General features: G+C 54.2%; 1 protein-coding gene across 1 annotated transcript in view; it reads left to right on the forward strand.

Annotated features, from left to right (window-relative positions):
- The first annotated feature begins 298 nt into the window (after nt 1–298).
- VAX2 (ventral anterior homeobox 2) overlaps nt 299–26,420 on the forward strand; it is a 31,699-nt gene continuing 5,577 nt past the window's right edge. Inside the window, exons 1-4 of the mRNA XM_055329460.1 lie at nt 299–326; nt 1,295–1,417; nt 3,647–3,820; nt 22,532–22,719. Of these exons, the coding sequence (XP_055185435.1) occupies nt 299–326; nt 1,295–1,417; nt 3,647–3,820; nt 22,532–22,719 (513 nt within the window). The remainder of the gene's footprint in view (nt 327–1,294; nt 1,418–3,646; nt 3,821–22,531; nt 22,720–26,420) is intronic.

The raw sequence follows: 26,420 nt of genomic DNA on the forward strand, positions 1-26,420 counted from the left end.
GGGAGAACCTGGACTCCAACTCCCGCCCAAACACATGCCCATCTTGGCTCCCCTAGAACCCAGGACAGGTGACACACTTCTGATGCTAGAGGGCCTGCTGCCCAGCAGGGTAGGCATGGGGCGGGGGTGCCCAGCTGTCAGAAGGACAGAGGCTCAGGACATCTCACTAGTCTCACGTCTCACTCGTTACGTCACCCTGCTAGAAGGCCTGGTGAAGGTGGATGGGGAGGGCCTAAAGGGTCCCTGGAAAAAGACTGGATCAAGCCCACACCGGGAGAAAAATCAGCAAGAATTGGAGATGGCAGTTAAGCAAGGCGGGAAACAAGGTGAGACTGGAGGGAGGACTTTCCCCAACTCAGGCTGTTTTGGAGAAATCTTCTGGAGACCGAATCCTAAGGAGCATCTGAAGGGAGCTGGGTTGCTGGAGCCCTTTGCTGCCTGGCTGCCTCTCCATTCCTACAGCCGAGGGAGGACCACCCCCACCACCATGGCCAGGGAGCTCCTTGTGGCAGAGGTCGCCACAGGACACACAGGACACAGGGAGCCAGCCCAGGACGCAGCAGTTCAATGTAACCAGAGCAGCTCATCCTGCGAAGCAGAAGCCCACTGACCCGGTGGGACCAGCAGAGGCCAGGACAGAGCTGGTAACAGGAACGGATCCTGGCTGTGAGCTGTGGAGGCTCGGTGGGACCCAGAAAGGGCCAGAGCAACACCTAGAGTCTGCGGCCCTGGCAGCCTGGCAGGGTCAGAGCCTCTGGGCAAGCAGTTTGGGCCATGGCCCCGCCCCTGCGCGCTGGGACTCCCTCTGCTCTCCCCCACCCGCGTGCCTCCCACTAAGGCCCCTGAATTGCTTTACAGAAAGGGAGTGGGTGTGTAGAGAGACAGGATTTTTCAGATCGTTAGGATCTCAACCCAGCTGAGATGACTGGGAGACCGCCAGTGTAGACTGGCAGTGAGAGCCTAAGACACTGGCCACATAGGCCACCTGTCCCGCTGCAGAGGCAGGAACCCCAGATCTCAGAGAATTCGCGCCAGGCGGGTCAACACCAGCGCTCTGCCCACTGCCCACCCTGGCAGGAGGGCCTCCTGGAACCCACGGGCACCCCAACAAATGAGTGTGTGCAGTCAGCAAGGCCAACCCCGCACGGCCCTACCGGGGGCCCCTGCCCGGTACAGACTCCCCAGCTTTCCGCACCCCGCAAGCTCAGGAGCCAGGCGGCAGGTCAGGGCCTCCAGAGAGGACAGGGTGTGGGTGGGAGCCCGCTGGCCCCACACAGCCCACCTCCTGGGCCAGGCACGGGCTCAGGCTCCGCAGGGCCCGCGGGCACCCTGGCTGGGCTGCAGCCGCTGAGGGAGGAGATCCAGCAGATCCAGCAGATCCAGCACGGCCCCCACATCCACACCCACACCCACACGCGTGCACAACGCACACTCTCCACCTCTGTGTGCAGAAGCCCTGAGCTCCCCCGCTGGCCCCGAAGGGTGCAATCCCAGGGTGGGGGCCCCACCTCCAGGCCCGGGAGCCCAGAGAGCCTGATGCCCTCCGGAAGCCAAATCCCACCCCGAAAAGAGGCGGCGGGAGGGAAAGGAAAAATCGAGGGCGGGAGACAGCGGAAGCACGGGACCTCCCAAGAACTAGCCCTCCTCCCTGCTCCGGGCGGGTCCTGGCCCCTGGGGTTCGCCTCTCCCGCAGGCCCGCCTGGGTCCCCAGGGGTGTGGGTGCCCGTGCGCCCATCGTGGACCTCGGGACAGTTTGCCCCATGGAGACCGGAGTTGTTGGCCCTGAGAGACAGTGTTTGTGGGACGAAAATGTAAAGGGTGAAAACAAACAAAACCCGGCAGGGCTCAGCCGGGGCTGTTCCGTTTTTCTCTGAATTGAAATTCAGCCGCTGCGCCCGAGAAAAGCCAGGGCTTGCCTCCCCCCCACACCACCCAAGGTTGGAGCCGGAGTATTTACTTTCTGCTTCTTGCTTGAATAATAAAGATAAGTCAGCTTGAGAGAGTTGGCGCGGAGAAAGACCGAAGTGCAGAGCGAAGGGGACAGGCTGGATCAGGCGACTGGCCTCCGGGAGTCCAGGCCCCTGTGGGGGTCACCGCGGAGCCTGGGCCCTGCAGACGGGCCACTTGGGTCCTTCCCGCCAGCTCGGTCCTGCAGGGTCGGGTCCCACTGCCCAGGTCCTCCAGCGGCTACAAGCTTCCCTCCTCCCAGGTCCCCAGGTGCCACCAGCTGTCATCTCTCCTGTGCGCGCTGCCCGAGCACCGGACAGCCTGGGGCTCCCTGGCCCGAGAAAGTTTCTTTCTTTACTATCCTCCCCCCACTTTCTATCAGAACGGAGCAGCCGTCCTCCTCCCCTGCACCCTTTTCCCTCCCCTCTTCCCACATCTCAAACCTTTCACCGAGGCACTGTTTGTCACCCAATTAAGTAATTGGGGCGTCCAGCCCACCTCGCCTTCTGCCGCGGGCATCTGAGCTCGGACACAAACACGGGCACCCTGGGCACGCGCTAAGGCACCGGCTGGCCCGTCCGCGCGCTCCCCGGGTCACCGGGCTGCAGGGGCCACGGGCGCGGCCCCCAGCGCACCCCAACAGCCACTGGCGCCCACACTCTCGGCCCGACATCCCGGAGCCGGGGAGGGGAGCGAAGTCGGCGGTCCCGGTGCTTTGGGAAGGGGGGGTCCGGCCTCGGTGCGGGCGCGCCCGGGGCACCGGCCTCCCGGGCCCAGCGTCTCCTCCAGCCCCTCCCGGGGTCGCGCGGAGGGAACGCGGGGCCGGGCCCGTCCTGGGGCCGTCGGAGGAGACGCTGGGCCCGGGGCGCAGGCCCCTCTGAGCGCGGGAGGCCGAGCGCTCGCCCCGGGGCCCGCCCCCCGCTTCTCTGCGCCCCGCGGGGGCCGTTCCGGGGCCGGGGCTGGGCCGGGGCTGGGCCGGGGCGCGGCGCACGGGGTCACCCACCTGCTGCCCGTCGGGATCGGGATCGGGGCGCCGGGCGCTCTCCGCGGAGCAAGGGGCCTGCCTGCGGCCAGCGGCCCGGGAGCGGGCGTTGGGGTCTGGGGGCGGCGGAGCGCGGAGGCCCGACCCCGCCGGCCGAGGCCCAGCGCTTTCTGCTGCTTTCGGCAGGGTCTCGGGGTCGCCTTCCCGGAGCCCCGGGGCTGCTGGCCCGGCTGAGAGCGCGGGAGCGCGGGGCCTGCCCTCCCCGGGCCGACGGGGCGGGGGGCGAGGGCGCGGGGAGGGGGCGGGGGGCGAGGCGGAGGGGGTGGGGGGCGAGGGCCAGGGGCGCGGGGAGGGGTGAGGCTGGCGAACTTGAGCGCAGGGCGCGCAGCGAGCACAGCCCCAGGGCCGCCCCGGCCTCCCTCCTCCAGGCCGGACCCGGGCTGGAGCGGGGGGTGGTGGAGGGGGGAAGGGGGCGCCTCGCCCCGCCCCGCCCCGTCCCGCCTCCCCCTCCGCCCCCTCCGCCCGCCCCGCCCCCTCGCAGCTCCGCGACTCGAGGACCCGGCCCCGGCCCGGTGGGCAGCGAGGGGTGGAGCCGCGGGCGGGGCGGGGCGGGGCGGGGCGCGCGGAGGGGGAGGCGCGGCGCGGCGGGGCGGGGGCGCGGGCGGCGGGCATGGGCGCTGGGGCGCCGAGCGCGGCTGCGGACCCGCCCGCGGGGAGCCGGGCGGCGGGGCCGAGGCGCGGCGGAGCACGCAGGCGCCGGTGCGGGCCGCCGCGGCCCGAGGGCGATGGCCGGGACCTCGGCTCCCAGCCCCGCGGGCCCCCGGGGCGGCGACGGCGACGGGCCTCCGGGGCTCGGGGAGCCGGGCCACTGCCGCCGCATCCTGGTGCGAGGTAAGCGGCCGCGTCCCGGGGCGCAGCGCGGGCAGCCGGCGTCCGCCATCGGTGCGCGCGCCCTTCCCCGCGGCGGGTGGGCCCCTGCGCGCCGGGCGCAGAGCGGGGCGCGGCCGACAAAGCGGCGGCCCGGGCAGGAGGCTTCCCGCGCGCGGCCGCGGGCCTGGGGCTCCGCTCGGGCTCCCCTCGGGCTCCGCTCGGGCGCTCGGGCCCGCGCCCTAGGCCGCTCCCAGCCGGCGGCGGCGCAGATGCGGGCGCGGAGCCGGGGAGCCTCCCCGCGGCGGAGCGCACACCGCGTCCCGGGCGCTCGGCTGCGTCGGGGCCGGGAAGGGTCGGCGCCGGCGCCGGGGCGCTGCGCTCGGGCCCGCCCGCCCGCCCGCCCGCCTCGGCGCCCGCCTCGGCGCCCCTCGCGCCCCACCCCGCCCCCCCCGCCCCGCCTCGGCGCCCTCGCGCCCCACCCCGCGCCCCCCCGCGCCCCGCGCCCGCCCCGGCCTCCCCTCCCCGGCCTCGGCCCCCAGCGTTCGCCGGACCCGGGCTCGGCCGGAGCGACGGGAGGGGCGCGGGGACCCCGGGGTCCTGCCCTCCCTGCCCAGGCCGCAGCCCGAGCCCAGGTCGGCGGCCCCAGGCGGCGGCGGCTGCCGGCCTCCCCCCAGCTCCCGGCCCGGCCTCCCCCAGCTCCCCGCCCGGCCTCCCCCAGCTCCCCGACCGGCCTCCCCCAGCTCCCCGCCCGGCCTCCCCCCAGCCCCCCGACCGGCCTCCCCCCAGCTCCCGGCCCGGCCTCCCCCAGCCCCCCGCCCGGCCTCCCCCAGTTCCCCGACCGGCCTCCCCCAGCTCCCGGCCCGGCCTCCCCCAGCTCCCCGCCCGGCCTCCCCCAGCTCCAGGCCCGGCCTCCCCCCAGCCCCCCCAGCCCCCCGCCCGGCCTCCCCCAGCTCCCCGCCCGGCCTCCCCCAGCTCCAGGCCCGGCCTCCCCCCAGCCCCCCCCCCAGCCCCCCGCCCGGCCTCCCCCAGCTCCCCGCCCGGCCTCCCCCAGCTCCCCGCCCGGCCTCCCCCAGCTCCCCGCCCGGCCTCCCCCCAGCCACCCCCCAGCCCCCCGCCCGGCCTCCCCCAGCTCCCCGCTCGGCCTCCCCAGCCCAGCCCGCCTCCCCCCAGCCCCCCCAGCCCCCGCCGGCCTCCCCAGCCCCCGCCGGCCTCCCGCTCTGCCCTTCCTCCGCTTCTCCTTCGCCGGCCGCGAGGCCTCGGAGTCCCCGGGCCAGAGCCGGCGCCCGGCCACCGCGGCCTGGACAGGGCCACCAGCCCCACGCGGGCCGCAGGACGCCGGGCGCCGGGACCCCGCCTCTGTCCGTCCGACCTGGGCCTCCCGCACACAGACCGGGGCACCTGGGCTGCTGCGCAGAGCGTCCCCGCGGCCCCTGGGCTCGGCGGCCCGGAATGGGGGCAGGGCCAGTGTGCAGCCTGGAGGCAGCCCGGTGGGAAGGGTCCGTCTTGGACACAGACCCAAGGACCCCGGTCTTCTGGGAGCATTCCCGGTGTCAGGTGTGTCCTAGAGGTGAGGCAGTAAGCGATGTGCGGAGGGCAGGCTTGGGATGGGACGGTTATGGGACTGAATGGGACGGCAGTCCCCACCTCGCAGCAATTCCAGCAGGTGTGTGGACCTGTTGGGCACCAGAGATTAGATTAGATCCCTTCTCATCGTGTGTGTGTGTGTGTGTGTGTGTGTGTGTGTGTGTCCCAAATACAAGATGTCAACAGCTAGCTTGGGGTTTCATTGAGAAAACGTGCAAGGCTTTCAGAAATGGAGAAATCAGCCCCTTAAACCCACACTCCCAAAGACCCTCAAGTCCCTGCCCGTGACACTCACCACCTCATACCCACTCACCTGTGGGTATTGGTGAGTTCTGGACAATTGTGAGTTTTATGCCCACGTACCATCACTTCTGCTGTACAGATGGCCAGTTGCATGACTCCCAGGTGTAGACTCATAGAAGGAAGAGTCAAAAGTGACTAGGAGCAATCCACAGCTGGACAGAGAAGGACACCCCCCCCCCACACACACACACACGCACTGTATGTGGGGCAGCTTGTACGCACTGTCAGGAGATGCACGCTTATGAATGCAAGTATGCATATAGAACAAGGCCACTATATTTGTACAATATGGGAATATAGCATAGCGGGTGCATTTACACACCTAAAAAAAAAAAGTACACGAGGCCCTCTTAAGTCCCTCTGCCATTTCTCATTTAATGGAAAGGAGGTTATTTAAGGCCCAAGATACCAGGCGCATCATTTAGCTCTAATCCCTCCTAGCCAGGGTCACCTGTGTCACTCCTGGCCCCACAGTGGGTAGAGGCTCCGACAGCTGAAAGGCCTGGCACTGCTGAGGGGAAGTCTGCAGCGCCTTGTCTGGGGATGAATGCCTCTCCAGTGTGCTTTAGCCAAGGTGCATGCTGCCCTTGACCTCCCAGGGCACATCTTCCCAAAGCACTTTCAGAGGAAGCAATAAAAAGGTGGAAGGGAGGTGTTTGCCATCACAGCCCATTAGATTGGTGATGGGGTGAGAATTCTGGGAAAGAATCCCACTTTCTCTGCACTCCTGTCTCTTTTGCGCGCTGAACTTGCTACCTGAGGGCCCCACCCCAGGGTAGCAGATCTGTTGTGTGTGTGGGGGGGGTAGTTTTGAGAGACAGGGGAATAAAAGGAAACCATATGTACTGGAATTAAATGAAGTTGCTTTGGAATACTGGTCTTAGAGCCGTTTAAATTTGAGCCAGTGTCTTTGCCTCTCTGTGCCTCAGTTTCCTTATACATAGAAACTCATAGCTGTCACCTTGAGAGTCAGTGGTGATGTCTATAACATCGCAAACACCCAGGAGGATCTCCATAAATATTCTCTTGAATGAAAGGGGGCTGCTCTGAGGTGACCCACAAACCACTCGGGGCATGGGCCTACTTCCTCAGAAGCCTCCCCCAGCTCATCCCCCTGTAGGGGACTTGCTGTCCTTTGGCCTTGGCAAAACTGCTGCGCCTGCGTTGGGAGGTGAGTAGCCAAGGGGTTGAGAAGTGGCTGATGAAAGGAGGATTAGTGCCACCTTACAGACCACGAGGTGTGGCCTTCCCCAATCCCCTTCGAGGAACACTCACTCCACCAATCGTTCAAGTTTCCGGCTGCCTCTGCGAAATGCGGGTCAGGGAGCCAGGAGGCCGAACTTGCTGCATCCCCACCTCAAAATGGAGGCCGCCCCAAGCCACACACGGGGGCACAAACAAGGCCACAAGGGTGACAGGCCTGGATGCACACCAGGCACGCCAGCACCCGCAGCCGGGCTTCTGCGGCCAGCGAGCCACATAGGCCACTGCGCACCTCTGCGTGCACAGCCCGTAGGCCCCTGAGGAGTGTGGAGGGGGGGGTCCTTTTGTTTTACATTTGGAAGGGGCGCGCCTGCCCCGGGCAGGAAGCGCCCGAGCAGACCCCTCCCGGCCGTGGCTCTAACGCTCTGCCGGACGTGCAAAGGCCTCTTCGGTGGAGCCGGGACGGGCACTTAGAAGAGGCGGACCAGCTTTCACCCAGAACTTGCAGCAACCTCCCCATCTGCGCTCGCTCGCACCGCGCACTAGAGGCGCCCGCGGGATTCCCAGGTTAATCCGGATGCAGAGTCAACAACCCTCTGGATAGAGCCGGGACGCCAGAGCCGCCTGCTAGCGTCACCGACTTTGAGGAACGACGCTCAGCGCAGCCACCGCTCACCCGGATTGGTCTCTCTGGGGACGGCGGACGGGTGTCAGAACCCCATTCGGGCTCCATCCTCTGGCCCCAACGCGCCGCCGCCGCCACCACCGCCACGCCACCGTGTAGCCACCTTGGCCCCCAGAGCGCTCCCCTGCTTTGAGGCCTGGGGAGCGCCCCTCCTCACGTCCACACTTCTCTCTCTGGGAGCAGGAGGGCAGGAATGCTGAGGGATCCCTTGACTTCGCGAACAGCTGGCTCCACACCACCCCCACTAGCTGATATGCTTTCACTTGGGAGCTTGAGGGATGCACGAGTGGCTAAACCCAGGAAGACCAGGGCCTCCGACTCCTGCGGGCAGTTCTCCCCGGGAAGGCAGACATTGAATTTAGGCCCGACCCCACCCCCAATCTGGGGGCAGTGCAGGTGTGGCCCAGAACCAGCACCTCTGAACGCTTACAGACTGCACAATCCTGTCACCAGGCAGGACGCTGCCTGCCAGACTCATGGAAGACGCTGGGCAAGGGGCCAAGGCATAGGGTCTTGCGCTGAGAGCGGCTTGGGGGTGCAGATTCCCCGCCCCCTCCAGCAGCCAGATCTGGGCTCAGGTTCACTCCGAATCTGCTCGCTTTCTACTTGGAGTTACAGAAACCACTGGACCTACGGCGGCTCAGCCCTGACCTCACAGACCTCACCCTACAAGTCACAGCTGCTCCGCAGGGGCACATCTGCCTTCTTGTCCAGCATTTTGGCAACAGGGAGGGTGGGGCAGACGGGTCTACCTAACTGAGCACGGGGTTCTGCGTCTCAGCTCCTGGACCTGGGGACCTCGGACCGTGGCTTCTATACTAGTCTGTTACTAGATGCGATTACCCAGGACCAGGCCCCAGGCAGCAGTGGGAAGGTTTGAATCCTTCATGCAGAGGACTGCACGTTGCAATTTTGTGTTTATTTTAATTTTTAGTTTGGGGGCTTTTGGGGGAGGTGTATTAGGTTTCTCTTTTTTATTTCCCTGGGATTGTTTTGCTTTGTAATGTTTTTCCTTTTGCTTTGTTTTGGCAGAAAGACCCACGTTCTCAACAAGGGTCTAGGCTGGGTGCTACCACGTTGGTTCTTTATTTTCCCTTTATCTACTTGCACCACCCCCACCCCCACCCCCACCCCACCCAACGCTTGCACAGAAGCTGCCCAGCAACCAAATGTGTCTTCCTGTTGATGTGTCTTGTGTGCACTGTTTTCATTTCGGGGAACTGTGCAAGGCTCCTGTGTTCTCATGCTATTTGTGTTGTTCTGGGTGGTGGCTTGGAGTCCGTGCCCATGAACCTGCTACCACATCTTCGTGTGGGCGCCCATGGCCATGTGCAAACACGCACATACACACACCTGCAGGGTCAGAACGTCTGGGTGTCCCCCTACCCCCTCCATCTCCACCTGCACCTCTACCCCCTTCATCCTACAGGGCAAGGAGTCTGTGTTCCAAGGCTGGGACAGTGAGTGAGCACTTGCAGGGCAGGGAGGGGACCCCGGGGTGTGTGTCCTCGGACTGATATAGGTGGATGGATGGCATCAGTTTGGGGCGTTGGCCCATTGTGCACCAGGGAGAGAGAGCCTCCAAGGGTTCTGTTGGCTCTAAGCCATTTCCTCAATTACCCTGATGGAGCCTGGGGCCATAGGGGCCCTGAGCTCCCGCCCTATATCTCTTTGATTTGTATTTGGTGTGGGGGTGGGGGGTATTAACATGTTAATTTTGCTTCTATTTCCTGTTTGCTTAATATGAAATAAAACTTGGCCTGGGGCGCCTGGTGAGGAAGTTGGTTAAGCATCCCCCCCTTAGTTTCTGCTCAGGTCCTGATCTGATCTTAGGGTCATGAGATTGAGCCCCACTTTGGGCTCTGGCTCACAGCAAAGTCTACTTGAAACTCTGTGTCCCTCTTCTCCTCTCCCCACTGCACTCTCTCAATAAATAATTTATTTAAAAAAGAGAGAGAGAAAAAGAAAAAGGATTGGCCTTACACCTTGTAAAGCAGGTAGCCAGTTAGGGAGCAGTGTATCCTGCTGAGTTCCCTACCCTCGTTGGAGGACCTCGATAGAGAACACCGAGGCACACCGAGGCGGAGTGGGCCTACCCAGGAATCCCTGGGAGCTGGGTGCCCTGAGCTCCTGGTTGTCTGCCGCCCCATCCAGGCGGGCAGGAGGCTGGAGCAGCTGAGGGTGCCAGGGTGGCATCAAACAATGCAGAAGGAAGTGGCGCCGCCAGGACCGCATCTGGGCCACAGAGCAGGGGAGTGAGGGCTGTGGAAGCCGGGGCAGGGAGCGCCGGGATGGGGGTGGAGTGGGGTCGGGTGCTTAGGTGCTGGCTCCTGGGGCCGCTGCGGTGTCGGAACCATCCCTCTCTCCCCGCTGCTCCCTCCGTCTCGCCCTTCACTTGTGGGTTCTTTCCACACACTCAGTGAATGTGTGCCCGCCCGGCTGTCGGGGGCTGCTGGTGCTCAGCTTCCCAGCCAGGACCCCCTCTGAACCCCGGGAAGTGCAGGGCTCCCGACCCGCCCGTGGTGGCCCCCCCCCCCCCCGTGGGGCCGGTGGGAGGCAGGGCCGGAGCCCAGTTCCTTTGTCGCGGCACCGGGAGCGGGAAGAGGTCACCGCGCCCGGAGTCCGGATCTCCGCAGCCCTCTAAGGCATCTGTCCCCGCGCAGGGTACACGGTAGAGCCGCGACAGATGGAAGGAGGCAAAACTGCCAGCGTCGAAGACTCCCCGGAACAAGGCCGCGCTGAGAGGAGAGGGTCCTCGTTTTCTGACCTTACAGTATTTTTCCTTCCATGACCCGGTGATGGTGCCACAAGGATAATTGTTAAAATATAAAATCGCCAGCGCCGGCCGTGCTTTTGGAATCTTGTGCAGCCCTCGACTTTGGGAATCACCGAAATGAAAAACTTGGAAAACCTCAAATATGTTTCTTTGACTCGTAGCTGGGTCCCCAGGGCCGGGCAGCGGCCTAATGCCATCCAGCCGGGACAGGGGGTCCTGCGGGGTCTCGGGGGTCCCTGAGGTCAGGGGGTCCTGCGGGGTTTCGGGGGTCCCCACTGGGGCAGGGGGTCCTGCGAGGCGCAGGGCGGCAGGATGGGTAATGGTGAGATGGAAACCGCTGGGCAAGTCGACCCCCCTCCCGTGCCCCCCACCCCAGCCCAGTGGCCTCCAGCCCCAGGGCTCGGGTGTGCTCGCCGTTTTGCTCCTGCTGCGACCGCGTCCACTCCCGCTCGTGGGGCTCGGGGACCCAGGCCCTCGGAGCCGGGCTCGCGTGGTAGACAGGGCGGTGGGAGGACTGACTTCCAAAGGCGAGACGCGTGCATCGACAGAGAACAAAACCAAGCCCAACCGAGCGGCAGGGGGCTGCGGGGGGGACGCGGTGCCCAGTCTCAGGTGCGTGCCCGGGGGACGCAGTCCCCAGTGTCAGGTGCATGCTCCAGGACGTGGTCCCCAGCCTCAGGTGTGTGCCTGGGGACGCAGTCCCCAGTGTCAGGTGCGTGCTCCAGGGCGCGGTCCCCAGCCTCAGGTGTGTGCTCCAGGAGCTTTCCCCACTCTCACACACATTAGCAAAAGCGGGATCCTATTAGTACGTGAGCTGTTTTGCAACTTACCTTATAAACAAATTCAGTCCGCAGGGGTCATCTTTGGGGTCAGCCGTTTCTGCTGTTCTGGGACTGATCTTTCGGTTGGGGAAAGCCGAATTCTCCAGCCTCTGGGGAGACGGTCCAGGTGTTTTATCCTCAATATAACACTGGGGATAAATTCCCGAGGCGTGGGCCTTTGCGCCCTTGAGGGTTTCCACGAGATGATTCCCCTCAGTGCCTCAAAAGTTTTACACGCACTACAACATTTAAAAACAGGTTTTGTTGGATTCGAAAACAGTAATTAGCTCCTATGATTCGAGCATCAAGACGTTGTGTTGCTATTTTACGTATACAGTGAAAAATCTCCCATCCCTGCCGGCGGTCTTCCAGTTCCCACCGGGCTCTAAGGCACCGCTTTTTACTTTCTAATTTGTCCTTACAAAACCGGTTCCTGCTTCTGCAAGTCAGGGCTGCTATATTACTTTTTCTTGCTGTTATTTTGCTTTACTCCTATGGTGACATCTCTATATTTTTCTGCACCTTGCTATTTTCACTTCCCAATATATTTTGGGGATGTAAGGAATTTCTTGTTTGGTTTTTCACGGATGCATAGTATTCCATTTACACTGGACCATGATGTTTGTTGTGTAACCCACGTCCCATTGGTGGACATTTAGCCTTTTCCTAAGATGTTGCTATTATATACAATGATGCAATAAATAAACTCCTTCTTGGTCATTTCCACATGTGCCAGAGAAGTTCTTGAAGGCAGGTCACTGGGTATGTTTGTAATTTAGAAGATAATGCCAAATTGCCTTCTGGATGGTACACCTCCCTACTCCCACCCACCCCGACCCCTACCCTAGTCCCAGCAGCAATGCCTGAAAGTGCTTGTACCTCCAGATCTTGCCATCACAGCTTATACTTTCTATCTTGATAGATACCATCAAATTATTCTTTGGAGGGAAAAGTTTGCTACTTTTACCTTCACCCTTTCCCTTTGCCCATATTGGGCATTACATATCTTTATTACCTTTGTTAAATCATGGTAAGTACCAATTTGTGTCACTTATACTTATCAATAGGTGATAAGGGGTACATCATTGGCATTCTAATTTTTATTTCATTGATTATTAGTGAAGTTGATGATCTTTCCGTATTTATTGGCCAGTGTGTTTCTTCTGGTGTTACTAACTCATTTCCTTGATCACTTCCAATTTTTAAATATTCCTTTATTTATTGATTTGTAGAAGTTCTGTTAAGGATAGTAGCTTAGTGCTTTCCATATGTGTTGCAGTTTTTTTTTTAATTTTTTTTTAATTTTTATTTATTTATGATAGTCACAGAGAGAGAGAGAGAGAGAGAGAGGCAGAGACATAGGCAGAGGGAGAAGCAGGCTCCATGCACAGGGAGCCCGATGTGGGATTCGATCCTGGGTCTCCAGGATCGCGCCCTGGGCCAAAGGCAGGCGCCAGACCGCTGCGCCACCCAGGGATCCCTGTCTTTTATTTTCTGACCTATAAAATAACTTTCTAATTACAGAACCAACCATGCTGTTCTGCTATATCATGTATAAATTAAAACATCTTCATCCCCCCCCCCATAAAGCATGTACACTCCCAGGATGTAACTTCCCAAACTTTCTCCAGTAATTGAAAAGTATAAATATGTAAGTTCTATATTACAAAAGTGGGAATTCTTTTGCAAACTTTTTTTCATTTAATAAACATTTGTAGAAAGATTGCTGTCTAGCATGCCTTGTTCTTTGTAACAACTGCATGATATTCTGTTCTGCAGATAAAATTAATTTAACCAGTCCCCCCCAAAATAAATAAATAAATAATAATTTAACCAGTCCCCTATTGCTGGGTACTTAGGTTGTTCTACTTTTTCACTACTGCAAACAGTGCATCAGTGAACATCTTTATATCCTAATTTGGACAGATGGTTTCTAAAAGTCTCCTTTATAAATAAATAAATAAATAAATAAATAAATAAATAAATAAAGTCTCATTTATGAGACAATCTGAAAAAATGTGTAAACAAGTAGGACTTTTTATATTAAGGAATGATTGTCAATGTTTTTGGTTGTGACAGTATTGTGGTTGTTTTTTAAAGGAAGTTTTTTTTTTAGAGATACATATAGAAATATTTCTGGGTGAGATGATATGATATCTTAAAATTATGAGGCTAGAGAGAAACAGGATTGTTCCTGAATTTATAGTTGCTGAAGTTAGGGAATAGGTATATCAGAGCTCATTACACTATTCTCATTTTGTATATGTATGAAATTTCTCATAATAAAATGTTTAAAATAATAAGCATTATTTCACATATATTTTTTTCTTAGCTGTTTTTAAAATTTGTATGTAAATTCAACTTGCCAACATATAGTATAACACCCAGGGCTCATCCCATCAAGTGCCCTCCTCAGTGCCCCATCCCCCGCCCACCTTCCCTCTACAACCCTTTGTTTCCCAGATCAGGAGTCTCTTGTGGTTTGTCTTCCTCTCTAATTTTTCCCACTTGGTTCCCCCCTTCCCTTATGGTCCCTTTCACTATTTCTTATATTCCACGTATGAGTGAGACCATAAGATGTTTGTCCTTCTCCCACTGACTTAACGTCACTCAGCATCATACCCTCCAGTTCCATCCACGTCGAAGCAAATGGTGGGTGTTCATCCTTTCTGATGGCTGAGTTCACATATATCATATTAAAGTTATGATAGATATTTCATGCCCAAAAATCTGGCAATTGTGTATAAATGTGCCATTTCCCTCATCCTTCCAACCCAGAGTATGCTGAATCTTTTAGAGTGAGATCTTTCCAAGTGAAAAAAATTATTTTTGTTAGCATTTTTAATTACTAATGAGGTTAAGCATATATTCGTGTACTTATTGATTTTACTTTCTTCTGGAATTTTTTATTCATGTGTTTAGCTATTTCTCTGTTGGTTTATTGTTTCCTTATAGCTGTGATTGCTCTTTTTATACTAAAGAAATAATCCTTTTTTCTGTGACACGTGTTGCAAATATGCCTAAATCATTTTATTTTTTAAAACTTTGCTGTAAGTTTTTTTTCTGAATTTAAATTTAAATTGTAATCATATCTAATGGCCATTTCTTTTGGGGCTTTTAGTTCTTTGTTAGAAAGCTCTTCACAGGCTTTGCAACAAACCAAACAAAAATGTACACAGGTACATTTTTCCACTGATAAACATTCAATTTTTCCCTATATTTTTCTAAAAAAAAATTAAGTATATCAAAGTGTATCAATATTTCTCTGGAGTAGAAACCTCCATAAAATTTCTAGGACAATGAAATTATGCAGTGTTTAATTTGGCTAGGTGTTGTGAAATTGTCCCCTATAAGTATTCTTAACAATGGTACTTGAGAGAACCCATATTTTCCCTCATCTTTGCCAGCACATTTTCCACAGTCTGATAGGCAAAATATGGCATCTGGAAAAAGAAAAAACTATCTCATTTGCTGTTCTAACTCATTTTTCCTGGATTCCCTCTGAGCTTGAGTACTTTTTCATAGTTATTAGACACTTGCATTTCTTCTTCTCTGAATAACCCTTTCATATAATTTGCTTAGTTTCCCAGTGCTTGACTTTACTCATCAGTCTCTAGAGACTTTTGTGAGTACCAGACTTTAGGACTCCGCTCTGCATGTAATTTGAATATTTTCTCCTAATCTATCATTTGTCTTTTAACTTTCTCTTATCCTGCATAAATAAGCTTTTATTACTAGGGCCTCAAATCTGTCATTTATTTTCCTTTTAAAATTTTGTCTGGTTTTCTTCAATTTTTAGAGCTTTTTAAAAAAGATTTTATTTATTTATTTATTTGAGAGAGAGAGCAAGAGAAAGAGATGGATCACAAGCAGGGAGGGGGAGAGGGCAGAGGGAGAAGCAGACTCCCCGCTGAGCAGCAAGCCTGACATGGGGGCTCCATCCCAGGACCCTGGGATCCTGGCCTAAGGTGGAAGGCAGAGGCTTAACGAACTGAGCCACCCAGGTACCCTAGAGCTTATTTTTATGTGAAAAATGCTCATGTATCTTTTTTTTTAAAGATTTTATTTATTTATTCATGAGATACACAGACTGAGAGAGAGAGAGGCAGAGACACAGGCAGAGGGAGAAGCAGGCTCCATCCATGCAGGGAGCCCGATGTGGGACTCGATCCCAGGACTCCAGGATCACGCCCTGGGCGGAAGGCAGGCACCAAACCGCTGAGCCACCCAGGGATCCCCAGTGCTCATGTATCTTATGTTTGTTTTTGCATGCAGTGAGAGATAAGTTACTTTATTCCAAATAATGAGCAAATTGTCCAAAAGCCAGGTCTTTAACAATCCTTTCTTCCTGCTAATTTGAAATGTCTTCTTTATAGAAATTCTCATGTATGCATGGATTGCTTCCAGACTCTTGTGCTAGCATCATACCATTTTAGTTGCTGTAAATTTCTAATATGTTCTGCTGGGTGTAATGCAAGCATTTTCTCTTCATTTTTTCACCTTGTTTCTTCACTATTCTTCCATTTTCAATTTTTCCCAATAAACTTGATGAATCTTCCATAAGGAATTTTTTAAAATATTTTATTTATTTATTCATGATAGACATAGAGAGAGAGAGAAGCAGAGACACAGGCAGAGGGAGAAGCAGGCTCCACACCAGGAGCCCAAAGCAGGACTCGATCCCAGGACCCCAGGATCACGCCCTGGGCCGAAGGCAGGCGCTAAACCACTGAGCCACCCAGGGATCCCCCATAAGGAATTTTTATAATAATCACATTATAGATTAAGGCAGGAAGGACCTTGTCACACTTAAAAATCAGTATATTACCAGCTTGTTGTGTAAAGGAACTCCCCAGGAGCTAGGAGATGAAATCAGGTAGGGCTTTGTGGGTGTCTCCTAGGAGAAGGACCAGGAGGGGATAATATTTGGTTCTAGAGGTCAGGGGCATTGGCTCACTATTATCAGACAGAGATGACCACCACGCTCAAGCCAAAGGCTCCTCGGACAGAATCACCCTCTCCCCTTCTTCTAGGACTCACTCTTCTTTGAGGAGACCAGAAAGGCAACAAGACTCAGGCAGGAGACATTCCCTTTAGACGCATGCATTTTCACGCTAACAACTGTGCCCACAAAGAGGCCCTGCAATTAAAGCTGTCCCTCCTTCTTGGGATCCCTGGGTGGCGCAGCGGTTTGGCGCCTGCCTTTGGCCCGGGGCGCGATCCTGGAGACCCGGGGTCGAATCCCACGTCAGGCTCCCTGCGTGGAGCCTGCTTCTCCCTCTGCGTGTGTCTCTGCCTCTCTGTCTCTCTCTGTGTGACTATCATGAATAAATAAATAGAATCTTTAAAAAAAAAAAAAAGGTGTCCCTCCTTCTTGATGCTTCCTCCCTCAAACTCCACCCAGAAAAGGAACAATTTGGGTAAGGAGGCTGTGTCAACAAGGATGAGCTACAGACAACCCTAAATCTTAGAGTTTTAATAAAGCACACGTGTACCTCTCACTCACATGATAAGGGCATCACCCGTGGGCACAGGCTCACCTTGGTACTCAGAAATCCAGGCTGATGATGCTCCATCCTGACTCCTGCTTCCAGGACCATGACAATGAGAGGAAAGAGGTGTGGCAAATTATGAACCGGTTCTTAAAGGTTCATCTGAAGGTGAACTCTTCTTTTTGGCTAAAGTAAGTCATATGGTCATATCTAATTTCAAAGGGGAGAAAATTACTGCAACCCTACCATGGGCTTTGGGTGGAGTTGGAAACACTGGTGAACAGCATTCATGATTTCTCCACTAAACTTTGATGAGTGGCCTTCTCTGACCATTATAGCTAGAATAGCCCCCCCACACACACACACACTGTAGTGGTTGGTTTCAGTTATTTGGAGAAGGTCAGTAATATCCTCTTACCTTGTTTTATTGTCTTCCCAGCAGTTGTCATTACATACACATTCATTTTTTAAATTTATTGTTTTTCTCTGTCCGCAGTACAAGGTCAATGGAAGCAAGGACCTTGCTTATTTTGCTCATTTCTCTATCCCTAGACCCTGGAATAGTATTTAGCACTTAGTAGGTGCTCATTAAATATATGTTGAATGGTTGAATATGTATAGTTGTTTAATTTACAACTAGTAGGATAGGATTTTACTGCATATATTATTCTATCACTTTCTTTCACTTAATGTAAGTTCCTATAGACACTTGGTCATTCTTTTAAATTGCTGCACTCTGTTTTGTAGTATGAATTACCATAATTTGTTGAGCCGTTTCCTTTGTGGGAACCTTGAGGTTGCTTTCAGATTTTCAATATTTTGAACACCGCTGCAGCAAATGTCCTTATATATACTTTGGAGCACATGAGCGTGTGCTTTTCTGGATAAGTACCTACTAAAATAAAATTGCTAGGGCAAAAGTTATGTGCATCTTTAATCTTGACAAATACAGGCTTAAAAGGTGGTGACAACTTACAGTCCTACCAACACTGAGTGCGAGTGTGGAATCCCCTACAGTTAATTATTGATTTATTAACCATTCACTAATGTCTTTCCAGTCCTATAGGAGATGAATGATTTTTCATTGTTGTGTGAGTTGGTATCATCCTAATTTCTGTGGAGCTGTGCTCATTTTTCATGTTTATTGGTCATTTGGCATTTTTTTCTGTAAACAGGCCAGATAAATTATTTGACCATTCTTTTCTACTGGACTATTTCCCTTTTAAAAAATATTTATCATTGCATTGTATAATTTCTTTTTACCATTTAAAGAAGTTTTCTCTTCAATTTTTTTTTAATTACCTTGGTCTTGGTGCTTTTATCATACAAAAGGGGTTGGCTTTAATATAGTATGGTTGTAATATAGTTGTTTGTCTTTCCTTTGCAGATCTAGTTTTATATCTTGCTCTTCCCAAGTTTAGGATTATAAAAATAGTATCCTACATTTCCTTTTAGTGCTTTTATCATTTTATAGTCTATGATTTTCTCTGTAATCCATTTGAAAATGATTGTCTCTTATGATGAAAGACAGGAATTTAACTTTTATTTCAAATAGATAAGTTATGGTCACCAATCTGCTTAATTCCATTTATCGACTAGACTGACCTTTTTCCATTGAGAATGCTCCCATTATCACAAACTATCAATATATATGTGTGGGGGGATCCCTGGGTGGCTCAGTGGCTTAGCGCCTGCCTTGGGCCCAGGGCATGATCCTGGAGTCCCGGGATCGAGTCCCACATCAGGCTCCCTGCATGGAGCCTGCTTCTTCCTCTGCCTGTGTCTCTGCCTCTCTCTCCGTGTCTCTCATGAATAAATAAATAAAATCTTAAAATATATATATATATGTGTGTGTATATATATATGCATGGGTCCAATTGTGCACCTCGATTCCATTGTTCTCTTTCAGTCATTTGAATATCATCTTCACCATTTCTGTTATATATATGTCCCATTTATTTACTTAATATTTTAGCATAATACATTTTAAGATTACCTACTTCTGCCTCATTCTAAGCACATAAAATCATAGGGTTAAATTTGTTCCTAGTAAACATTAAGTGCATAACTTTTGATTGGATAAATGTTTATTTATGTACCATTTTAAGTCACCTTGAAAATTACAGGAGGCACTTTGGAGAAGCTCTTTTTTTTTTTTAAGATTTTATTTATTTATTCATGAGAGACACAGAGATCCCAAAGTAGGGCTAGATCCCAGGACCCCGGGATCACGACCTGAGCTGAAGGCAGATGCTCAACCACTGAGCCACCAGGCATGCAGGGAAACTCTATTATATTTTTCCCACAGATGGATTTGTCCATCTCTGGAACAACCTCATTGTAGCTTCATGTTTTGTTCTTGTTGTTAAATGTCTCATTCTGAAATAATTTTGGACTCACAAGAAGTTGTAAAAATAGTAGAGAGAGGTCCTGACAGAGAAGCCCTGTGTATCCATGACCTGCCTTGTCCCAAAAGTGACATTTTACATATCCATAAAACATTATCAAAAGCAAGAAATTGACATCAATATGATGTAATTGACTAGACCACAGATCTTTGGATTTCACCCGTCTGTACACGCACTCATCTTTTAGCCTTTATATATAGTTCTGTGACGCTTTACCTTTATAGATCGGCATATCCACCGCCACGAATCAAGAGCTGGTCTGTCACCATCAAGGACCTTCCTCATGCTACTCCTTGATGGTTGTACCTCCCTTACCTCACCTGCCTCTGTTCTCTTCCTCTATGGCTCCGACCTCGCGGTAGCGTCGTGCACATGGGCTCATGCAGTATGTGATCTTGGGAACCAACTCTGGTTTTCTTCACTCAGTAGAATTTCCTGGAGATTCGTCCAGTTTGTTATGTCTGTCAGGAGTCATTCCTTTTATTGCTGAGTAATATCCCATGTGTTGCCGGACCCAGTTTGCTTAACCGCTCGCCTCCTAGAGGACACTTGGCCTGTTTCCACGGGGGCCTGTTATAAATACAGCAGCAGCTACGAACATTCACGCACAGGTTTGGGTGTGAACCCAAGATTTGCTCCTCTAGGACAAATGCCCGGGAGTATGGGCACCGAGGGCCATGCTAAGTGTAGGCTTCAGTCTTTCAGGAACTGCCAGGTCATTTTCTGGAGCGGCCGCACCTCCGCATTCCCACCGGCGGTGGATGAGGCCTCGTTTCTCGCATCCTCATCAGCCTTTGACACTCACAGTATTTTTTTGTTTTTAGCTGTGCTAATAGGTGTCCCTCCTGGTTTAGATTTGCCTTTCCCTAATGGCTAGCGATGTTGGATATCTTTTCCTGTGCTTACTTTTATGGCGTGTCTTGCTATCTGGTCGGCAGGCTGCCTTCCTGACCCCTGGGGAGAGCTGCGCTCGCCTGCTCCCTGAGTCTTAGCTCTTCTACAGGAGGAGAGGGCAGGGGCCACGTATGACGTGACCTCAGCGGTCAGGAACCCCGGCTCGGAGCTTGGTGGGTTCGAGGAGGCCCCCTGAGAGAGTGAAGCCGAGCGGAGCAGTGGGCACCACCAGGACGCCCACACCTCCCTCCACTCTGCGCCTCCGACACACTTTTCACAAAGCAATGCCTCGGAGCCGTGGGTGTCGTGCGAAGTCCTGAGACTGTGTCACGATTGGAAATAATAGGGCCTGAGGAGAGGACACCCAGTCAGTGGGGTCGCAAACACTCCCCCACCTCTCCGGCACGTAGGAAGTGTCAGACAGGGAAGGCCTGGGTCGCCCCTAAGGCCTGTGGTCCCACCTGCACTTCAGGAGCAGGCCCGCCGGTCTCAAGCTCTGCCCTGTGTGGGGGGACCAGCTCTGAGCACCGCTGCGTCCCTGACCCAGACCCACCTTCTCCCCAGGGTCCACCCAGCACGAAGGTGCCGGAAGGAGCTGCGAGACCCCGGAGGAGCAGAGGTTAGCCGGCTCTGGTAGGAGCCGGGCAGAACCAAGCTCATCAATCACGTGGAGGAGGCTTTGGAGGGAGAGGCGTCAGGCTCACCCTCTAGAGCAGGAATTCTAATTTAAAAATTTTTTTTTACTTTTTGCATTTTTTAATTTAAATTCAATTTGCCAACGTCTAGCACAAGACCCCGAGCTCACCCCGTCAAGTGCCCTCCTCAGTGCCTGTCACCCTAGAGCAGGGATTCCAAAGTAGAGTCTCCAGCGGTGAGGCTCCCCGGAGCCCCCGGATGGACAGCCCTTCCCAGAGGCAGGTCCTGCTGTGTCTTCCAGGGCCCTGACGGACCTGTCCAGAAGATTCCATTTCTTTACCCGTGCCCAGAGTTTCTCTTCATCATAGCCTAAGCACTGAATCATTAAGTATTACTACAAGAGGGTTTCAATAAAGTAAAGCGAGGGTGTTTACACGGATGATGGAGCACGGTCAGTGTGACCTCGGGTAAGTTACTTAACATGCCTTCCTCTGTTTCCCTACCTGCAGAATGGGCTTCATAATCGTTCCGGCTTCACTGAGACTTTGAGAGGGTTCAAGCACATAAAACAGTGCCTGGCCCGGGGCAAACACGTCTAAAACATAGCAGCCTCGCCTTGCATTTCTGGCCACACTGCCAGCTCCAATTGTGCACGCGTCCCGGGGAGGGTTCGAACCCCTGCGACTTGCTCTGTTACCTGTGCGTGCCCAGCACCACCTGTGTTGATCAGGGTTGCCTTGAGCAGGCGGGTTTTCCAGAGACACTAGTCTTTCTCTGTAATGTCAGTTCAGCTGCATTCAGCAATGTCGTAAGCTGGGAATGGTTTAGTAAATTCTACAGAATGTGATGCTGCACATTTCCACCTCCCAATTTTTGACACAGACTTTCCTAATAACTGGATTTCTAGCTATCAGAGTGTGTGTTTGAATCTCACTTTTGCCAAACGTTTTATTGTTACTTCTCAGTTTTTTTTGAGTGGGAATATCTGGTGAGTGTAGGCTGCAAGATTTTAAGCTCTCTTAAGTAGCCTTCAAAATATTGGTTATGCATGGATGGCAGTGGTTTAGGACCCAAGAGGGTGGTCCTATTGTTCAGAACTAAATACGTGGGAAGTGGCAGTCTCCCCCCTAGGAGGCACCCCAGCACGTGGGGTCCGTGGCAGTGGTCTTTGGGCTCTTTCCGGGGAATCCCAGCTCCCCAGGCTGCAATCCACCCCTAACGGGCCGGCCTCTTCACGGACCCCAGGAGGGTCTGTGGACTGAGTGCTCACCCCTGTGTGCACACCCATACACAGGGCTCAGGACCTGGCTCTGGGCACCTCCAGTAAGCCTCATCAGACCAATTCTAACCCATCCTATCCTTTACACTTGAGGATTTGGTATATCTCTTTCTGTTTGTCCTTTCACTCTGCTGAGGGAACAGAATCCTGGCCGGGTCAGAGTGAATCCTTTCTTCCCAGGCTCTGGTAGTGGACTTGAAATTTGTAACGAGGCCCATTCACATACAGAGGCCCAATAGGTACAACCTACTGCATTGGATGATTAAGGAAGCTAGGCCCAGAGACGGTACGCAACTTGTCAGAGGTCACAGAGCCAGCCGCAGGCCCAAAGAGCTCCAGTTAGATCACACTGGCTCTTGTGAAGATGATTGTTGGTGGTTTGGCTACTTATTTTATTTTTTTTTATAAGCATACAGATTTTTTTAAATTTTTTTTATTTATTTATATTAGTCACACAGAGAGAGAGAGAGAGAGAGAGAGAGAGAGAGAGGCAGGCTCCATGCACCGGGAGCCCAACGTGGGATTCAACCCTGGGTCTCCAGGATCATGCCCTGGGCCAAAGGCAGGCGCTAAACCGCTGCGCCACCCGGGGATCCCTGGTCTGGCTACTTAACTAGTGAACTAAACAGCCTCTTTTCATGGCCCCTGCAGATGCCAAAGGGACCATCCGGGAAATTGTCCTGCCTAAGGGCTTGGACCTGGACAGACCCAAGCGGACCCGCACGTCCTTCACAGCTGAGCAGCTATACCGCCTGGAAATGGAGTTCCAGCGCTGCCAGTACGTGGTGGGCCGTGAGCGCACTGAGCTGGCCCGCCAGCTGAACCTCTCCGAGACCCAGGTAAGAGGGCAGGGCTAGGCCCCTCCACCCTTGCCCTGCAGCCCGGGAACTTTGTGGGGTACGAGGCCTGTGGGCTGCTACAGGCAGACCCAGCTTTGGAGTTCACACGTGCATCAGGGAAAAGCTTAGAGTTATAGGTAAATCAGAGCAGTAAATATAGCGCGGACAAGAGAGAGCTGGCGTATGCCAACAGAGGGCCTTCTGAATGCATCAGGCCCTTTGGGTGGAATATGGGGAAAGGCCAGAGAAATAGGAAGGAGGGGCATCCAGGATGCAGGCAGTGACTCGGGGGGGGGGGTGTTGGCACATGAGGGACCCTGCAGGAGAGGGTGGTGAAGTGTTGGCTCCAGTAGGGAGCAGAGATTCCAGAGAAGAGAAGAAACATTCCAAAATTGGGTTGGGTATTTCTCATTTCCCCATTCTGGGCGTCTCCCCATCCTCCATACGTACCCTTTATCCCACTGTACCTCAGAAGTTCTTGCTGGAGAGAAGGGGTCCGAATACCTCCTCCACCCAGGAAGGGCTTAGGATTTTAACGTAATAAGCTTAGCCCAAAGGAAAAACTTTTGTGAAGTGAGCACCCACTCTGTGTGAATGGAGGTGTTTGAGTCTGGTACCAGAGATACAAGAAAACAATAATGATAGTAATGCTGCTGGGTGCCCACTGTGCCCCGGAGCAGCTCCAAGTGCCCTGCATACGGGATTTCACCGAGGCCTCCCCACAACCCCACAACCCGACAGCCCGACAGCCCGACAGCCCGACGGTGCAGTTACCAGAGCTAGGATTTGGGCAGGCAGTCTGGCATCTTTATGCTATCTCTAAAGTGGCGGCCATCCTAGAGCTTGTAAAGAATGATCCTGAGACCCTTACTGAGCAACAGCTCTAGAAAATCCCTTCTCCTTTCCTAGGCCGGGGGCTGGCAGAGACTATAAGGCACAGCTAACGGTTACTGAGACCTTCCTCTGTCCCAGGCTCTGGTACTCGACGTGTCCCAACTCATTTAGTCCTCGCTGTGACGGTGTGGGGAGAGCGTGAGGTTTCTCTTCAGACAACACTCCTGACACCAGCTGTGTGGGGTGTTTTCCAACACCAAGAGCAACCAGACCGCCCATTCCCTAGCCCCAAGCGAGTGTCCAGCTACTCGATTCAATTCTGCCCCGGACTCCTGGGGTGAGCACAGATGATGCAGGCTAAGGCTCAGTCTCACCAGGCATCTACATCAGATGCCACGTGCAAGGCCCCGGGGCCACCGGTACCTCTCTGACAGAGGAACTATAAAGTTGGGGGTTCCCACCTCTCCCTCCTCAGGTTTGGCAATTTGTTGGAATGGCTTGCAGAGCTCAGGAAAGCACTTTACTTTCATTTACGGGCTTATGGTAAAGGATACAATTCAGAAATAGCCACATTTGGTGGAAGGGGGAGATAGAGCCAAATGGAAGAGATGCATAGAGCAAGATGTTGGGGTGAGGTGTTCAGGGAGCTTCTATACCATTTCTGGGTGCCACCCACCAGCACCGCCACATGATCCCCAACCCAGAAGCTCTCTGAATCTTACTGTTCAAGAGTTTTTGTAACCCAGCCTCTCCCCACTCTCCAGAGGGCAAGTGTGGGGGGCCCAACCCCCTAATCACAGGTGCAGTCTCTGGGACCACTGCTGCACCCTGAACCCAGGCAGAGCCCACCCTGAGTCACCTTGTTAGCATGAACTCAGGTGCGGTTTGTTTATTTTTAAAAAAATAATTTACTTATTTATTCATGAGAGACACAGAGAGAGGCAGAGACGCGGGCAGAGGGAGAAGCAGGCTCCTTGCAGGGAGCCCGATGTGGGACTCGATCCCGGGTTTCCAGGATCAGGCCCTGGGCTGAAGGCGGCGCTAAACCGCTGAGCCACCCGGGCTGCCCTCACCTGGTCTTTATAAAAAGATGGCTTTATGGGTAATATTATCTCCATTTCGGGGAACTGAGAGAGGCAAGTAACTTGTCCTAGGTTCTAGAGCTAAGATTCTGTGGAATCTTCCTTATATACACCCATAGCTTTGTTAAAAATATTGCTGAATACCTCCTGTGTACCAGGCCCTGTTCTAGGCACCGGAGACGTAGCAGAGAACAACGCAGACCAGGCACCGTGCAGCGTACGCCCTGAGTGAGAAAGATGGCATTTACAGGAGTTAGTGGGTGCTAGGAAGCAGATAAAACCTGGTATGCTGGGGCCTGGAAATCTTTCCCTGGGGTGGTCAGGGGAGGCCTCTTTGAGGAGGTGAATGACAGTGGCCGGGGTGTGAATGACAGGGAAGAGGCAGAGGAAGAGCTAGGAGAGGAGGAGTCAAGACTCAGGGTAACTGTGAAGTCCTGGAAGTGAGAACTAGCCCAGAATGTTCTGAAGTGTCCGAAGGCCAGTGTGGCTGGAGTCGGAGTGTAATAGGGAAGGCAGGTGGGACACAGCAGGTGGTGTTTAGAGACCATGGTGAGGTGTTGAGGGGAGAGTGACACGAGGGGACTGGCATTACAGAGGCCACTCTGTCACCTGGAGAAGGGGGACGAGAGGCCGAGGTGGGGCTCTGAGCGCCGGTGGAGGAGTGAACTGGTCTAATCCAAATCTCTAATTTGGAGGTGGCATCTGTTAGGACTTGCTCATCAGGAATTATGTGAACGGGGCAAAGGAAAAAGAAGTGGTTTGGGGGGGTACGGGCGAATGATGGGAACTGGCCAACGAGCCCATGGAACGGGTTGAGAAAGCTGGGGAGGAGCAGGACACTGGAGAGCAATCTAGCGTTTTGTTTGGGATCGGTTCAGTTTGAGATCCAGGTGGAGACGTCGGGAAGACATGTCAGATTTTTCTCAGGGGGCTGCTGTTTCTCTGATTTACCTGCAGCTCTTTTAGGGGAAACGATAAGAGACTCCTTCACCTCTGCTCAAATAACAGATGGACCCCCGAGGGATGAACCAGGAGGCACAATCTTGTGTCAGCCCAGGAACAGGAAGCATGCTGTAGCCACGCCTGGTAGGGAACGGAAGCTGAGGTTCATTTGGGGCCTGGGGGCTTCAACGCCTCGTGCCGCCTCCCCCCCCACCCCGGGGTTCCCCGGAGTCCGCCCGCACCTGCTCTCAAGGGGTTGCCGCTGTCCACGGCTCCTCCTCCTGCCAACCAGCATCTTTACCCCCTTCCTGGGTAGCAGGAGGGCCCTAATTTAGGTGGAGAAAATGTGGGCTGACTCAGGACCCCCTTCTCGTTCCCTCTCTCTGTCTTAGCTTCTATGTGCCCGGTTACATCGTGGGCACCCCTGGTGAGAATCCCCCTTGCGGGACCTGGGGTGACCGTGAAGCCTTCCCTCCCCACTGCCTGCAGCGCTCTCAGAGGAGGCCCGTGAGCCCCTGGCCCACCCGGAGCGCACGTGCCCTTCTCCACGTCGGAGAACTGGGATGGGCCCCTTGGTACAGTTGTCCCGGTGTTTAGGAACTCCCGACACACTTGGTCGCCTTGCCTTGTTTCAAGGAGAGTGTGGTGCTCGGTTAAGCCAGGGCTTCTCAAAGTGTGGTCCGCAGACCACCTTACGAGGAACCCCTGAGATTCTCATTAAAATACAGATTCCTGGCTCAGGTCCCGCGTGCAGCCCACAGGTTCCGAGTCAGAATTTCTGGGGAGGACCTGACGACCTCTCTGTTTTTCAGCTGATGTGGGACCACATTGCTTGACAGACTT

The sequence above is a fragment of the Nyctereutes procyonoides genome, unplaced genomic scaffold (genome assembly GCF_905146905.1).
Source record: "Nyctereutes procyonoides isolate TBG_1078 unplaced genomic scaffold, NYPRO_anot_genome, whole genome shotgun sequence".
Classification (NCBI taxonomy): Eukaryota; Metazoa; Chordata; class Mammalia; order Carnivora; family Canidae; genus Nyctereutes; species Nyctereutes procyonoides.